This window comes from Scatophagus argus, chromosome 19 (genome assembly GCF_020382885.2).
Source record: "Scatophagus argus isolate fScaArg1 chromosome 19, fScaArg1.pri, whole genome shotgun sequence".
Lineage (NCBI taxonomy): Eukaryota > Metazoa > Chordata > Actinopteri > Scatophagidae > Scatophagus > Scatophagus argus.
Window position 1 is genome coordinate 2,094,251 of NC_058511.1, and position 17,025 is coordinate 2,111,275.

Below are 17,025 nucleotides of genomic sequence, written 5' to 3' on the forward strand. Positions count from 1 at the left end.
TCCTGTGGATAATTTCTAAATTTGTATTTTTTCTGAATTAATGAATTCTTAAGAGAGAGAGGAGGAGAGAGACCTCAGCGTGTGTGTGTTTTCTCTGCGTGTGTGTTTTCTCTGTGTGTGTGTTTTCTCTGCGTGTGTGTTTTCTCTGTGTGTGTGTTTTCTCTACGTGTGTGCTTTCGATTTGCTTGGACTGGAGTTTGCTGTGTTTGTTTGCACATCTCCAGAGCCTTCATTTTAAACTCATGAATAGTTTATGACATCTATGTAAAACAAGTAAGTCTTCTTTTATCATGTGTTCTTAATTACGATGTTATTAAAATTTAAAATAGTCCAAACCGTCGTGAAAAACAGCCACGATTTCTAATCTTGCACATTTTCCTGTTTCGCTCTGAGATTGCTGTTGTTTACTTGCGATCACACAGATTCCCAGAAACCCTGCAACCTGCAGGCCGACCCACCTGGTTGATGGCGGGGACGCCGTCTGTCCCTGTGCAGGGGGCCAGCGTGAGGACGGGCTGCTCCTGGCCCTCCACCCTGCGGGACTCCAGGCAGTTCTGCCGCTGTCTGATCACACCGGACTGAGAGTCGGAGTCGTCTGGGACCCTGATGGATGGAGGAAACACGAGACGGCCTTGTCTTCATTTTAAAATACACTAACAAGCTTGCCGAGATGAGACAGAAGAGCCCAAACATCTCAGTAACCACATGAAGACATCACGCTCACTTTGGCAGTGATTTATCAATAATGACGCGCTGCACCTTTAACAAACCCGTCCGAGGCCGCGATTCACTAAACTCATTACCTCCCAAAGTTTCTCCCCAATCTTCCTCTTTGATAAACTTTCTCAGTCTTTCTTGTTAATTTCTCGGCCGTTCTATAAACTCGGGCTTAAGCCCTGTAGCATTAATGCAATCTGCTATCTCGCTCTGTTTTAATAACCCGTTAAAGGTTATTCTGCGTTTTAAGGGTCAGGTCTGTGGTCCCTTGAGAGCAAGTCTGTTAATTCCATTCTGGGGGATTAACAAGAGCCTCCAGTGGATAAACGGCTGGTTAAGTGTGTGTGTGTGTGAGAGAAAGTGAGAGGAAATGTTTAAATTAGAGTGCTTATGGCATGCTTGTGTGCGTGTGTGTGTGTGTTTGTGTGTGTGTGCTGATAGGGCAGTCAGTCTGAAGAGCCAGGGCCCCTGGGAGCTCAGCCAATCAGGACGGAAGGAAAAACTGAATGAGGTGTTCAAAAAAATATAAAAATGCCTTCTGTGTGTGTGTGTGTGTGTGTGTGTGTGTGTGTGCACTGATATGAATTATGACAGATTTAAACAATTAAACAGACAACACAGTGCACTGATGTAAAGCCGTATAATTTCCATGTGGCTGAGCTTTGATCAGCTCACTTTAATCTGTCCTGTGTGCTTTTTGCCAGCTTTGTGGGTTTTGCTCTGCCAGCTCTGTCGTGTGCGCTTCAAACTCAAACCTCCGGTGTGGACGGGTTTTCTCAGGGGCGCATCCCATTGGCTGATGAGTTTTTGAGTGACAGCTGAGAGCTGGCAGCGTAACCGCAAAGCTGATTACACACCATTTTGAGATGATTTTTATTTTATTATTATTACACTTTTATTCTTATTTTTGTTTGATATTTAAGAAGTTTTATTCGATCATATCTACACAAGTGCGTACTCAGTCCTTGATGACGGTCAGTCTTTAGGTTTTACTCAACATGATGAATAAACTGGCCTTCATGTGTAAAATCAATCACCAAAAAAATGAACAAAAAAATAAAAACAAAGGCACCCAAAAAGACTGAGTCTTATCTATATATTATTTATAAATTTCTACTCTCTCGCGTGAGCAGAAGCTTTTATTTTCCTGAACAAACTCGTTCACACACACACACACACACACACACACTCTCTTACTTGAGCTCTGGGTAGACGTTGTCCAAGTACCACTTAAAGGATTTGCACTTGAGCTTCTTGCGGAGTTCCACTCTGCCTTGGATGCTGGTGACACACACACACACACACACACACACACACACACACAGAGTCAGATGGAGATAAAAGAAACAATCAGTCAGCAGCCTTTTCACACACAGCCCATCAGATGTAAACATAAAATATCCTGAGACATAACAGCACCTGACACATAATGAAGAAGTAGAGAATAATTAAAGTGTGTGATGTGAAAAGGCAGATAAAACCATAAAGCTGTGTATAAATGTCAGTGTTTACCTGTGTCTGACAGATAAACGCTGACATTTAGACAAACGGCTGCTCCTGCTGAGTTTGTGGGAGTCTTGCACTAACATTAAAGGAAAAGTTCACCCAAAAGATGAGCATTCAGGCCATCTTCTCTTCACCCACATGCTCATGGAAAGTCGAGAGACGTTCCTGGAGCTTCACAATGCAGAGGTGTGGAAGCAGGCCGCTCACCTGTACGAATCTCGTGTGTGTGTGTGTGTGTTCTTACTCTCCGTAGGATTTCCCTCGTGCTGCAGGGCGAGCGGAGTAGTAGAAGAGACGGAAATCGTCCATCCACACCTCAGCTGTGCGACGTGTGTTCCTACACACACACACACACACACACACACACACACACACATTTGCTTTATGTGGCACTTGGGCTGAAGCTCCAACATGAGAGAGCAGAGAATCCTACAGGACGCTTTGGGAAACTGCTGGCACAATCTCACACGTCCGTTAAAAAACATGAACCATTAGCCAACCATTAGCATGTTTCTATAATACTTAACAGCCAGCGAACAAGCTCCAGGTCTTCAAACATGGGAAACTGTGCCGCTTTGTTTGTATTCAACAGTGTGAGTGTGTTAGGGACAGAACGTTAAATCAACAGACCACAGTCAGATTTAAATGAGAAAGTAAACGTTACACGCAACACTTCCTGAAGAGGCCGCGATGTGAGCGTCCTCACCTCCGTCAGCACTGTGGAGCCAGCTGATGCCTTGACCACAGTGACATGGAGGAGAGGCTGCAGGCTGCACACAAACGCTCTGTTGCAGCAACAACAGCCCGGGCAGACAGAAAGGTGAGCGTTCTGGTCCAGACTGGATTTCCAGATATACAACCTCATGAGTATCGGCTGTAAATCCTCGCTTCCTGTTTTGCTTCTGTGCTTCAGTGAGGCACATTGTCTCAGCCGCTCATACCCAATTTACTCTTTTTGTCTCAAACTCTTTTTCCTCCCTCTGAAGTAATTAGCCATTAGCTGAGTTTCTCTGAGCTGTGAACTATCTCATTGAAATGACAGAAACCCTCCATTACTGGTATTACACACCCGGGCTGTGGCGGTTTAATGGAAGGGGAAGAGAGAGAGGATATGAGCTGCTAGTAGGCACATAAACATAAATATGTGTCACGATTTAAAACACACACAAACACAAGGTCACAGCAGCAGGCCTCGGTGAGGGAGGTAACAGCATAATCTTTGTAATCGAATTATGAAGCAGCTCTTTTTATTTAGCATATTCATAACCTGGACTGCCAGCCTCCGGCTAATTAACCGACAACAGCAGCTTTGTTGGGGAGATCGGCGCTGATCACAAACATCAGGCCATCGTGATGCGAATAAAAGTCATCGTCTTCAGTGCTGAACAGATGTTGCCGCGGAAACGGCCAACAGGGAGTGGAAATAAACAGGGCGACGCGGTGTTTTCCTGAGGTTTGTGGAAGACGCAGGTGCACGTATGAGGCCATAAAACGCGCAATTTCACGTCACTTTGGACCGTGATTATTGCCATACAAAAAGATGAAAAGGCTAAAGAGGAAAATAACTAAATGATAAAACTTGCCAAAGACGTCCACTGGGGACAAACCAGGAGACCTGGGAAAAGTCCTGCAGATGAACTGCTTTGCCTCAGGTGGTGCCCAGAACGACCTGGGTGCTCCACCGGTGGAGGCTTTGCTCCAAAGTGCCGTTGGGCGGCTTCTGTTGGGAACTGAAGCCCACATGTTGAGGGTACTGCTAAAGGAATAATCTGCTGGATAGATCATCAGCCTCTGGATCCCAAGACTCCTTTTGTGATGAAGAGCAGCAATTTAGTTTTCAGTGAGCTCACTCGTCCTGTCTTCTGCTTCAGTTTGTCATTCACAATGTTTCCCACAATGCCTGTCACTGCACGCCCAGACTCTGTGTTTGCTCACTCATTATCTTTCAGTATTAAAAGAAATCTGTTTTCTCTTGCGAGCTCAGACTTACCAAAGAAACGAGCACGAGCACACAGTGGGTTTGTTCACATCCTTTACCACGTAGCACTGCGTTGAATACACCACGCAGTGATGCTGAAAAGTGCACCCGATGCTGTAATCTGAATGGAACCAGCATCCACACTGCAGCCTTGATTAATCTATTTATACGAGATCAATTCACATGCAGTCTGAGCGCATTAGTCCTGTTAATGGATGTAAACATCTCTGCGTCTGAACTGTTTGAAAGGGGCAGAGAGCAGAATACGGCTTACGCTAATAGGATAATATTGTACTCGCAGCTCAAAGGCTCCCAGGCAGCTGTAAATCCACTTTAACAACGACGTGAACAACGCTGGGCGGCTCGGAGCGCAAACGCCGCACGGCTGTCGGTCTGTTTCCTGTGCATTGCGTCAGTCAAACAGCACAGCCGAAGGCGAGGCGGAGGGATTAATAAAAGGGTGCGGGTCAGTGAGTCACCGCAGGACGTTAGGAGACACTGACAGGCAGGTGATGAGGACAGGAAAACATGTTAAATGACAGGCAGACTTTGGTCAGAGTTACGTCTCAAATCCAGACAAACTTTGACACAATCCTTCCAAAACACAGACGGACGTTCATCAAAGACAGAGCTGCTAATTTATCCGCCAGTTTGTGTTAAAATAGAAAAGAATCTCAAGATACCAAATGAAATTTAAATTTTATCAGGAAATAATTTCCTTTTTATTATGACTACAATAAATCTTAATTAATTACTTTACTTATTTTCTTCTCACTTAAACTTATTGACATCAGATTTATGTGTGATGCTCATGTTGTGTCCTTTGGTGTGTTTTATTTATATCGTATGATGAAATGAGTTTGTGAGATGGATGAAATGCATGCATGGATGAAATGAATTAATGAATGATGAGTATTAAAATAAAGTTAAATGAGACGGGGACAACGACTGAATCATAAAACAACTCACACTATTTTAGCTATTTTTTTAAATCATCCATTTAATTACACGATGTTGACGGTCAAGATTCCAGTCACTCGTCAATGTCAGGGGCTTACTTGATGTATGTGTTGGCGTTGCCCTCAGGGAAGACGTACGGGTGCTTCTTCCTGAAGACGTGACCGACTCTGCTGCAGGGGAGGATCTCCAGGCTGCCGCCGCACTGCCACACCCGGAACGAGATCTCTGCACACACACACACACACACAACCCTCTAAACTTCATGACTATTCAAACCTAAAACTACTATAAAAATACCATATTTTCCAGCAGCACGTTGTACTTAATTAAAACAAACATTTCCGACTTTGGGATGCTGGACATTTTGAGACGATGATTTGCTCAGGACATGGAAGTCGCACTGAATGAAGTAAGTGTCTTTATGTGCGACTGTGTGGTGGTGCTTTGCTTCACCTCCAACTCTCTGGTGCCCATCTGAGGAGGCTTCCTGCTCATCCAGCAGAAGCTCCACGTCTTTTACAGAGGAGCACAGAGGATATTTCATTCCCCACCTCCTCCTGTAGCGCTGCTGCAGTCGTAATGGGGCTTTAGTGTCTGCACAGCTAAATGCGATCAAAGGCCGCCTCAAACAGCGCGGCATTTCCTGCAGTTTGGTGTCAGCACATTATCACTTACATCGGTTGTATTAATTATCAGTGTTTTGTTCAGCCGTATTCTGTGAATACAGAAGGTGTTTGGTTTTTTCTTGCAACATATTGTGGTTTGTCTGTTATGTACTTTGTGACTTTCCGCCCTTGAAAGACGCCTTATAAATAAACGGCGTGTAACATGGCGTGTGTCAGGGTTGCTGGGTAACTTCACCTGCTCCTTCTCTCCCTGTTTAACCAGGCCTGCTGTTCATCTGAAGCTTCGCCTCCTTCACTCCCTCTGTCTCCTCATCAGTTTTCCATCCTGCACATCCCCGCTAAGTGAGCCAAACCTCGCTGAATTTTTGATGACCCGCTGACGGACTCCTGACGGCTTTGTTTTTCTGATCCTGAGAGTGTGTGTGTGTGTGTTACTGTAAGCTAATTGAGAGAGTTGCTGGCTGTCTGTGAGCTCCGAGGAGACACGGAGAGAAATAACAGAGTTTCCCCAAAGAGAGAGAAGCTGGGAACTTCACAAAGTTTTCTACTGCGACTGCGAGGGAGAATGTGAGAGAGGCAGACAGGAAGTGAAAATGAGAGCGTGGCCTGGGTTTGATGAAGAAGAAGGGAGAGGGAAGTGAAGATGAAACACCAGAGAGTACAAAGGAGAGCAAGAGAAGTCAGCGAGATACTGAGATACTGAGACAGAGCCTGTTGAGACTGACAGAAACATGTCAGAGAGCAAATGAGCACAAGCGTGTGCGTGTGTGTGTGTGTGTGTGTGTGTGTGTGCAACAGAGGAAAAGGAAAAACAGGCTTTCATTGATCTGAGAAAAGCAGCAGTAAAGCAATCAGCGAACTTACTCCAACGCACACACACACACACACACACACAGTTCTGATGACTGGAGGCAGGTAGCAGCAGGAGAGCCAGATGTTGCAGCTGGATGAATGTCAGGCGGTAAAGACCTCTTTCAGCTGAATGAAAAGTTCACCTTCATTTAGCTGAAATTAAAGGCAGTAGGAGGGTGAGGCGGGTGAGGAGGGGTGAGGGTGGTGAGAGGTGGCCGTCATCCCTCTTTCCCTCTTGTTAGCAAAACAACCCAAGTGCATCGTTCTTGTTGAGCCGCCGTCCTCTCCTGTCCGTCCCCCAGCAGCAGACAGGATGTGGGGGCTGCTTATGTTAAAACTGAACCGCAGCAACTGAAACACTAAACTGGGCTTTCGTCTGTCGTGATTCGCCAGTGCGGCAGGCTACCAACGACTCACCGAAGTTCTCCCCGCCCCAGATGTCCATGGCGGTGTCGTATTTGCCGAGGTGATTGAACCAGGACCTGTCGATCACAAAGAGCCCGCCTGCGATGATGGGAGTCCTGTTAAGGGTGAACAGAGATAATGCAGTCAAGAGGAGCGCGTGTGTATTCTGATTGGATAACACAGAAAGTCTCAGCAGTGTCATTTAATGGAACAGTAAACTGTGGCTCCGCCCTTTTCACGCTGACAAATGTGCAGAAATGTAGCACCAGGTATTTTAGGCTAAAAACAAACAGACAGAGAAGCTCAGAGATTGAAGTCAAAATGTACATATTTACATGAAAAAAAAAGAAGAAGCTAAAATTCTGCATTTTAGCATTTAGCATAAAAATTTACAGCTTGTTTTCTTTACATAATGGCCCGAATACGCTGTCGTATTCATTCCTCTTGAATTTAAATCAAATTTAACACTGAAGCAACTCATTCAACGCTTCTGTTGCTCTCTGCGATTTTTAGAGTAGAAAAGAGCTTGTTGGTTGTTTGCCACACACACACACACACACACACACACACTATCTGAATCATGTTTTGGACAATGTGACGAGTGAATAACTGAAGGCCAGCACGAGTCATCAAATACCCTCTGTTCATCAACAATTATCCCGCTGTCGCTGCCTGCGAACAGCACTGTGTGTGTGTGTGTGTGTGCGTGTGTGTGTTTACGTGGGTGGAAACACATAAAACCTTTTTCAAGCTCAATTTGTCCTTGTGTGTTTAAAGGAATGTAAGTACATTCATGTATAAAACTTTGCAACACTTGTTTTGTAAGTCGCTGAGGAACTGGAGAAAATTAGCATGAAATAACTTGGCAAATAACAATATTGAGACAAGATTGGTGTGTGTCTGTGTGTGTGTCTGTGTACATGTGTGTGTCTGTTGTCTTGCAGATCTATCTTCAAAAGGACAGTTCTACGGAGGCGATGTTGCCTTGACGAGTTTTGAGGCTTATCAGACAGCAGAGCGGTTATGAGACCATGAGACAGCATTTTACACCGCGGCCTCAGTCACCCCGAGTCATGCCAGTCGCCTGGTAAACATGTTGCTTACGTCATGTCTGTCAGGAATGTGTGCTGGTACAGTTCTGACTCGCCCGACACGGTTCTCCTCGGTGCCTGCTGTGTGCTGGTGCAGCGGGTTAAGGTTGGGGGAGCGGGGGGCACTATGTCATTAGAAGTCCTCATAAGTATAGTTTCTAAATGTGTGTGTGTGTGAGTGTGTGTTCCCAGACGGACACACGGTGACTCAGTCCAGCCTCCGCAGGTTGGCGTTACACAGACAGACGCAGCACACTGACATCCAGGTAGGGACAGACCACCATAATAAACAAGCTACACACACACACACACACACACACACACACACACACACTCATCTGCTAATGTTTAACACTCTGCCTCCACTAAAAAACACACACCAAGTCCGACATTCTTAAGTTGGCACAGCAGCGAATTTGAGTTCCTGCCACCAATCTGACTTATGAAGAAGGAACAGTGCCAAACTTTATTATTTATAACTCTTTCTCTCTCTCTCGCTCGTGTGTGTGTGTGTGTGTGTGTGTGTGTGTGGCTTTGGCTCCTCTCTCTGCCTTCCTTCTGTTCTTTGTTCATCTCGCCAAAGCAAACAAGTTTTCCGTGTGAACCTTCAGCAGATGAAGTTTCTCACCGCAGCCCAGCAGGGGGCGCCGCAGCAGCAACAGGTCAAACCAGGGTGACGCGTTTGTCGCTGATCGACTGATGATCGGCAGCACTGCCACAAACCACACTGAACATGTTTTAATTATCTCCACATCCTCGTTTCTATTTTCACGGTTTGCCATAATGGGCCATGATTACAGCTTCGTTCGCTGTAGCATCAAATTATATGCTCGAATTAGTTTTTATATCACATTCAGTAGACTGACACTGGCAGCACATGATGCTCATGGACCTTATGGTTTTCTTGACTGCAAACAGTGACCCACACTGGTCCAGGATCAGGTAAACTCTACACGTGGACAGTCTTAAGTTTGGGAGCATCGCGGCAACTCAGACTGATCTGATTAGACTGGTTTGACTCGCTGTGAGTAAAGTCTGTTCATGCATGTTGACTCACTGACATCGACAACACACACGACCGATAAAGTTTATACCTTCAATCAATGACTGACGGAAATAAACGGTGAGCTTACAACAAAGAGGTCTTTAAAGGAGGCAGTTTGTGTGCACAAAATTAAAAAATCGATCATCCTTCATGACTGTGGGGGGCTCTGCGAGAAGCCAAAAGGGACAAACACAAAATTCTCATAAAGATGAGGACGACAGTGCAGCTTGTAGACGGTGAAATCAACTTTGCCGTCAACTCTTCATGGATTTAGTTACTGAACGTTCTGAACACGAGGAAAGAACTTTACATGTTAGAAACCAGCTTCACGTTTCAGGTTTTACATTAAAGCAACGGTAATCGATCAGTTCTGTTGCTCGCGTGTATGTGTGTGCACTGAGTGTGTGTGTGCGTGTTTACTTGATTGGCTGGGTCGGGTCGGTCCGTCGAGCTCTCTGTTCAGGTGACAGCTGCTCCCACTTAAAATGGAGACTCCAGTCAAAGCCTGAGAGACAGAAGGTATCAACATGATGTCCAGCACTGCCAAAGCTTTACCGTGTCCACATGTGCTCCTGCATGAGGAGGGTATGCTCATCACGGCTCCGTAAAAGAACAATCAGCGAAAACACACACTGAATCACTAACCCGGCTGATATAAAAGAGTTAACTGACAACCTGACTGTCACATTTACTAACCAAAACTTTCTGTGTTTTGAATTATCATTTACTTTGTGAACGTGTGTGTCAGCTTGTTCAGCCGTGTGTGTGTTTGCTGATGAGGCAGTGCAGCAGGCTGAGGAGTTGCTCCCACAGCACACCCCTCCCCCATGTGTGTGTGTGTGTGTGTGTGTGTGTGTGAAGGTCTGGATCAAAGAAAGGCCATTTCATCACCATCTTTTTTTATGGTATGAGAGACGGCTTCATCTATAATTAAAACGTCCTTTGTGAGCCCAACTATCACCATCGATTCCCCTCTGCGCGCACGCGTGTGAGTGTGTGTGTGAGTGTGAGTGTGAGTGAGACAGGGTGAGAGGGCTATTATCAGCATTGATTGGCGGTTCGCTGTTACCAGGAGAAGAAGATTGGAATAAGACGGGCTAATGGAAAGAGAGAGCGACCATGAGGCTCTGAGGAGGGAGAAGCGAGGGATGACGGAGACGAGTGGAGAACACGGTCATGTGTTGTTCTGGTCCATTATCAGGCCATTTGGTTTCCGCTCGTCCTAGAATCCCGTCGCGCTAAGAGGAAAGCCTCTCCTCAGATGCTCCACATCATCAGTCTGTGATCCACTTGGCTGCTGTTAAAGGCTTCCTGGTTTCAGACTGACGGCGTTTCGACAGACATGACTCACGTGAGGGGATTTGCTTTGCCCAGGAGAAGCAATTTCTGGAAGTGCACTTCCTGTTCAAAGACGGGAGGCTGACAGCTAGACTAATAGATATGTATGAAATTCTTTGTTTTGTTTGCTGGTTTGGCGTGTGGTCAACAACATTGCATACATTTGCAAAATACAGACATCAAAGACAGAACAATGAAACCCTGGACTTGTTTTCACTGTGGTCTTTACAGTCCACCATCCATTCAGTGGGACTCGTGCATATTGTAGGCTTTTCAGCCTTACCAAACTGATAGACAGAAATATGATTTGTCTGAATCAGGTGATCGTAACACAAGCCTGCCTGGTGTTTCTGTGTGGAGGAGGAGTAGGACATCGTCAGAGGTGGGACAACTCTGCTCCCAGTTTACGCTGAGAAGGTTTTAAAGTGAACTGGGTGGAAATTTGGGGCTTCGATGACAAGATCAGACACTGTGAGTGTCAGGATATAATTTTATACACATTTCTGAATCCCAGGTTAAGCAAAGACAAGATGACATTCAGGTAAGAGTACCCAGAGTCCCTCAGAGGTCCGACATGAGCCAATCAGCACACTGAGGTTGTTGTTGCATGAGTGAGAGCAGGTTCATGAACTCATCGTGAAGGACTCGTGAATCAGGAAGCCTCGGGGGTTTCTCTACTGTCACCAAAAGAGACGCCAGAGGCGCCTCAGAGTCATCTTCACTTCTGTCGAGTATTTCCATACCTCCACGGAGATCAGCCGAGGCCGCCACGTACGCAAAAGTGTCCATGTTGATGATGTCGATGACCGGGCTGACCACGCGGCTTGGGTCCTGGGCACAGACGCACACAAAACACACACACACACACACACATTAATGCTGTTTCAGGGGCAGGAAGCAAACAGAAACAACAGAAACAAACATAAATCTCGAGAAAGAGAAGCACTGCAAAGAACTGAAGAAAGAGAAGGAGACCGAGAAGGTGAACGCGTTCCCTTGTGCAGATCATCAAACTCCAGAGCGATGAATTAACTTTTCAATCCAATCGGTGTGCACTTCTGAGTGTGTGTGTGTGTGTGTGTGTGAGTGAAACACACTGTGTATTTCCAAGGTCATTATACTGCACCACATGAGAAGGAATTTCAGTCATTTCTTCACCAATCATGCACCCAGCACATTTACTGAGGCGAGAGCGACCTTAACTCTGTTCACCGCCATTCAGCTCCGCTCTATTCACTTTACTGGCATTAATGTCAGACTGTCGAGTCGTATAAAAATATGAAATACAGAAAACGTCCAGAGAATTAATCAAGATCTGAAGAAAACATGATTTGATCAGAGTTAATGAAATTAACCACACAAGGACACTGGCAAAATTCAATAGTTGTGAGAGTTTTATTTTATTTTATTTGTGTAAGGAACGTGAGATGCGAGGAGACAAATCAGAACTGACATCTCAGGGACACTAAAATCCCAGCATGTCGCTGACCTGATGGGAAACAACCGCAGCCTCCATTAAAAGTTCTGGTACTAACTTCCAACTGATTTTGCTGGAAAGGAAAGCTTCCTCTCGGTCACTAGCTTATAATCTGGCATCTGGTCTTTTATGGAGCCACAGCCAGTGCAGTTATTGGCCGGGGGCTGAACACTCACTGCCCACAGGCTGATGACCACAAACATACCATATACAGGCAGAGTGCAGGGCCTCAGCACACGGCGGCAGACATTTCTAGTTGTTTTAGGAAAAATCCTACTCTGTCGAAGTAGACCCATAAAAGCAATGTTTAATATTAGTGGGATGTGGCTTTAACTGGTTCATGATGACTTACAGCAACTAAAAATATAAGATACTGACACCTATCGCTGCCAAAACATGACTTATTTTTGTACATATCTGCCGTGGCCATGTGGCTCGTGTGGATTTAGCTCAGTTATTGCCTCTTAACCCGTAAATAGAGTCCTAAAGCCTTTTAAAAGTGAGAACTGGCAAAATGTCTGCTTTTGATTCTCCTCATATTTCTACTCTGATTGCACCATTTGCTCTTTACAAGGATAAAAGTACACAACACACACTCACACACACACACACACAAAGCAAAGCACGCCAGACTTGAGGTCCCTGTTAAATCACAGAGCGTCCAGCTATTAGTGTGGTCAAACGGCTGGATGCGTCTTCAGCCAGTGATATTACAGAGCAGGTGGAGCCGTTCTGGACCATTAGCTTCAGGGTCAGAGCCAGGGGACGCAGACTGCATCCCTCCACAGCTCCAGCCACATTACAAAGCACCGCGTCTGCTTTAATAGCTGTTACAGTAATGACACTGTGCAGCACTCGGGGTGAAGCATTCACGACATTACTGTTGTAATTGGATGAGTGTTATTTTCAAATCGCCGGGGAGCACTTTCTTAATTTCAGCTGTTTCTTCCTCTTCGTTTTCCCCACCTTATTTGAAATGATGACAAAACATCCTGCATCGTCATTCTTCTTGCATGTCTCCTGCATTTGTGCTGGATTAGTTTTTCACTGTGCACTTATGCAGTGTGACCACAGAAAAATATTCTAAAATAATTATGGAGTGAGTGCGAAAAGCAGCATAAGTGCCTTCAAGCTGCACTTCCAGTTTATTATGATCCTGGTTATTTGTGCTTCTTAATGGTAAACTGCTCTTAATTTGTCCAACATGACATCTTTTATGTGATTATTTTAAGTGATTTCATTTATGAAATTACTTATTGAATCTTGTATTGAAGGAGCAGTTGGGGAAGAAAGACTGTAATCTGTTCCTTTACTGTTCAGTCTGTACATACAGGGGGGGCCAGGGGGGCCGGTGCCCCAGTGCCATCCCTACAGCCTGACTTGTCCTATTGGCATCGTGTCCTGACAGAACCTGGACAGTGAAATATCGTGTTTGAACGAGCCTTTTGTGTGAAAAGCAATGCAAGTGAGTGACTGTTGAAAGCTGGGAAAGACTTCAGCCCTCCATCAGTGAGACAGGCGATTATTTTGATGGGAATGAAACTTTATGGTGGTGTGCAGATCTGGCGTGCGTGTGTGTGTGTGTGTGTGTGTGTGTGTGTGTGTGTGTGTGTTCACCTGGATCGATACTTCATACATTTAAATCTAAATATATGAGTAGAAAGTGACTGGACAGACAGTGACGAATGACTTGCCTGCGCGCACACACAAACACACAAACACACACACTCTTAAACCGTGAGCATGAATATGGATGATGTTGGTCTATGGCGGTTTTACTTATTGATCAGCGACTCTCCACATGGAGATCAAACGTCTATAATATCAGCGAACACATTTGTTGGCTTGATGCATTTGAGAACAAGAAGACGTGTGAGAAAATGGAGAGACAAAAGGAGGACGTGAGGTGTGTGAGCGAGGGGAGGAGTCAAATAAGGTGATGGAGGAGAAGAAAGGGAGGGAGGAGGTGTGACAAACAGGAGGACAAGTGAGAAAGGGACCATGAACTGACAAGTGCAAAAAATCAAAGAGTGGGGGAGAGGAGAGGACAGAAGAGGAGGAGGAGGAGAGAGGGAGGAAGAGCAGTGCCGGAGGAGAAGAGTGCAGCACTTACTTCTTAATGAGAGGCAATCAGACAGACAGCTATTTTCTTCCATGGCACCACAATTTCACCACACACACACACACACACCTGTTTGATCCTCTGCAGCAGGGGGGGCAGCCAGTCCTTGTTGACCTCGCAGTGGCTGTCCAGGAAGGTGAGGACCCCGGCCCTCGCGGCGTCGGCCCCCCGCACCCTGGACCTGATCAGACCTGAGGCACAAACAGAAACATTCAGAGAGCTTGTGTCCTCTTCGTAATGTTCAGCCGCTCACTGTTAGCTCCACATCTGTCACGGTCAGCTTCTTCACAGTCGTTTACTTCAGTGAAGAACAGCGACTTCCTCTAAGCAGTCTGGAACACACACCGCATGCACATGCTGTATGTATTCATACATGCTCTCACATCAGCCTGTGCAGTATGCAGACTGACTCGGCTGATATGAAACACGCGGCCTCATTTAGCTGTCAGAGCTGCTCACTGCTAAACTGAAATCCCCCACTTTGCCTGCTGAAATTGATTCTTCTCAGGGCGGCGGATCGGATAAGACAGTATATATTCAACTTTCACGCTCACGAGCTGTGACTATCGGTTACACACACACACACACACAGAGGGACATAAACGCAGACGTCCAAACGGCGTCGCCGCTGCAGGAGGACTGGGAGGGAATAGAACCCTTAATCTTCATATCGCTAGTGCCTTGCTCTACCTATTGACATCATCTGTCTCCTTTTTTTACTCTCGCTCGCTCGTTCACTCAGTCAGTCAGCAGAGGGGAAAATCAATGCAGGGCTCTTAGAGGCCCTGTCAGACATGGACACAACCTTTTAACAGGCCCATCACACTCTGCATGTGTGTGTGTGTGCGTGTGTGTGTGTGAGAGAGATGAAGGGAGTGAAGGTTGGCGTAAGAGAGACAGTGTGTGTGTGTGTGTGTGTGTGTGTGTGTGTGTGTGTGTGTGTGTGTGTGTGTTTAAATGGGCCTGTTAGGGAGGTCTCCCTGATGGAGGCCAGTGTTCTTTTCTATTTGGACTAAATGGTCTAATCAATACGCCCTGACATGGAGACGTACTATGAGTGTGTGCGTGTGAGTGCGCGTGTGTGAGTGCCTGTACACGCACAAGGCCGAGTGTGCAGTACTGCTGTGTGTGTGTTACCATGACTGTGTGTGTGGGTCCATTGTGTGTGTGTCGGTGACATTGTATGAGGGGCCGTGAAGTTTCACGCTGCTGTTAGGCCGAGCCTCAGCCAATTAAAAATCCCATTTCATCCTCAATAAGGCTTTATTTTCTGGATGGATGGACACACACGCACACACAAACTGGACCAAATACAAGCAGGCACACGGATTCACGACCACACTCACACAAGTGGACTTCCATTCCCACATGTACACAGACACAGCGCAGGAAAGTGTTGCTGTACACTGATAACTCATAACTGTCTCACAGAATCAAGTGGGCATCCATGTTGGATCCTGGTGTTGGCCAAACACACCCTGAGAGGGGCTGAAAACCCCTTCAGAGGCCGACGCCCGATGGAGTCCAGTTTAACCACATGGAATACGAGGTGGTTTCCTGTGCAGGTTTGGCTCCTGGCACGGCTAATGGGACTGCTAACCGTAGCTGCATGGCTAACCAAGCTAACTGTCCAATAGCAGCTACGTGTTAACGCTGTCCATCCATCTCAGTAAACCATCCCAGTACTGGATTGCAAGTACATACAGACAACAAACACCTCTCAGCCTTCACATCCACACGAGTAAAGTGTGAAAAACAGATTGGTTTAGGTTAGGTTAGTGAATACATTATGTCTCTGAGGGTCCTCACAAGTATATGACTACTCTTGTGAGTGTGTGTCACTGAGGACATACAGTATGAGCCTGCTGTGTTTTTATGGGCATTAAAAGACAATCAAGTCAGAGGGCCTGAAGCCATAAACTATTAACTAGCCAAACTGATGAACCCTGTGTGTGTGTGTGTGTGTGTGTGTGTGTGTGAGAGAGAGCATGACTGCTGTAATGAAATCCTCCAGTGACAACAGACAGACAGACAGAGGTGGGTGAGATAGACTTCTAGAGACAAAGAAAGAAAATGACTTGCAGGAAAACGGACAGAATATTAGATATTAGTGAAGCTGGGCTGACGTTGTGAGGTATTTCAGTGCAGCACACTCAGCTCAAACGACTCTGCGCTGCTTTCTCAGTGTTCTCGGCTTTGGTTTGATGCAATCTGACCTCAAGTGGCAGCAAATAAGAGCAATGAAAGAGTCTGCCGGTCCGTGCTGAGGGTACAACACCATGTGAGCCATCCAGAGAAGGTGACGCTCAGATGGAGGGGTTATTGTGAAGGCTTAAGTGTAGATGTGCTCTCACTGACACTGCAGGCCGCGTTCACAACGACACGCTTGAATTGCGACAGCTGAAATGGCTTTAAACGTCCGTGTTTCTGCCGCTGCGGCGCCATACGGTGAGTGCTGTGTGAACGATTACAGCGCTGTCACTTTACAATGACATGATATCTGAGTAAATCATTCAGAAAGCGAGTGTGTTTTCTTGTTTTTCCACATCCGTGTTGAACGTTGTGGTCTGCATGTCCTTCTCTCATTCATGCTTCATCTGATTTTGAGTTTCTGTTTTAAACACCACAAATTATATTGTTTGTCTGAAAAGAAAGAGGACAGGAAGAGTAACGCAGTATTCTGGTACACAGTAATATTAAAACCATCTTTCTAGCAGAGAAACCCTCACTTTATTCTTCTTTTCTAAGCAGGTTTGCTCCCATTTCCTCTCCTCTCGCTTGCTGCTGTACATCAGACTCAGGCTACAAGCTTCAGAGCTGAACCTCTGACCCTCTGATCTTTAAGACTGACTCTTGTTATACAGTCTGGTTATTAAAGGTTAACCAGTGAAGCCATTCAAAAATACAC

The 17,025-nt window shown here is 45.9% G+C and overlaps 2 protein-coding genes across 16 annotated transcripts in view; one reads left to right on the forward strand and one right to left on the reverse strand.

The window, feature by feature from the left end:
* The window catches only part of LOC124050319, a 242,614-nt gene that overhangs the window by 67,451 nt on the left and 158,138 nt on the right, over nucleotides 1-17,025 (forward strand). The window lies entirely within an intron of this gene.
* Nucleotides 1-17,025, reverse strand: part of galnt14 (UDP-N-acetyl-alpha-D-galactosamine:polypeptide N-acetylgalactosaminyltransferase 14 (GalNAc-T14)) — a 112,424-nt gene that overhangs the window by 9,564 nt on the left and 85,835 nt on the right. For 4 of the 5 annotated variants that reach the window (XM_046372747.1, XM_046372743.1, XM_046372748.1 and 1 more), the window contains 8 exons: nucleotides 14,187-14,308; nucleotides 11,262-11,349; nucleotides 9,601-9,685; nucleotides 7,057-7,160; nucleotides 5,260-5,386; nucleotides 2,468-2,560; nucleotides 1,915-1,998; nucleotides 459-603 (listed from right to left, as the gene is read on the reverse strand). In XM_046372747.1, coding sequence (XP_046228703.1) covers nucleotides 459-603; nucleotides 1,915-1,998; nucleotides 2,468-2,560; nucleotides 5,260-5,386; nucleotides 7,057-7,160; nucleotides 9,601-9,685; nucleotides 11,262-11,349; nucleotides 14,187-14,308 — 848 coding nt within the window. The remainder of the gene's footprint in view (nucleotides 1-458; nucleotides 604-1,914; nucleotides 1,999-2,467; nucleotides 2,561-5,259; nucleotides 5,387-7,056; nucleotides 7,161-9,600; nucleotides 9,686-11,261; nucleotides 11,350-14,186; nucleotides 14,309-17,025) is intronic. The other variant, XM_046372744.1, reaches the window with a different exon arrangement.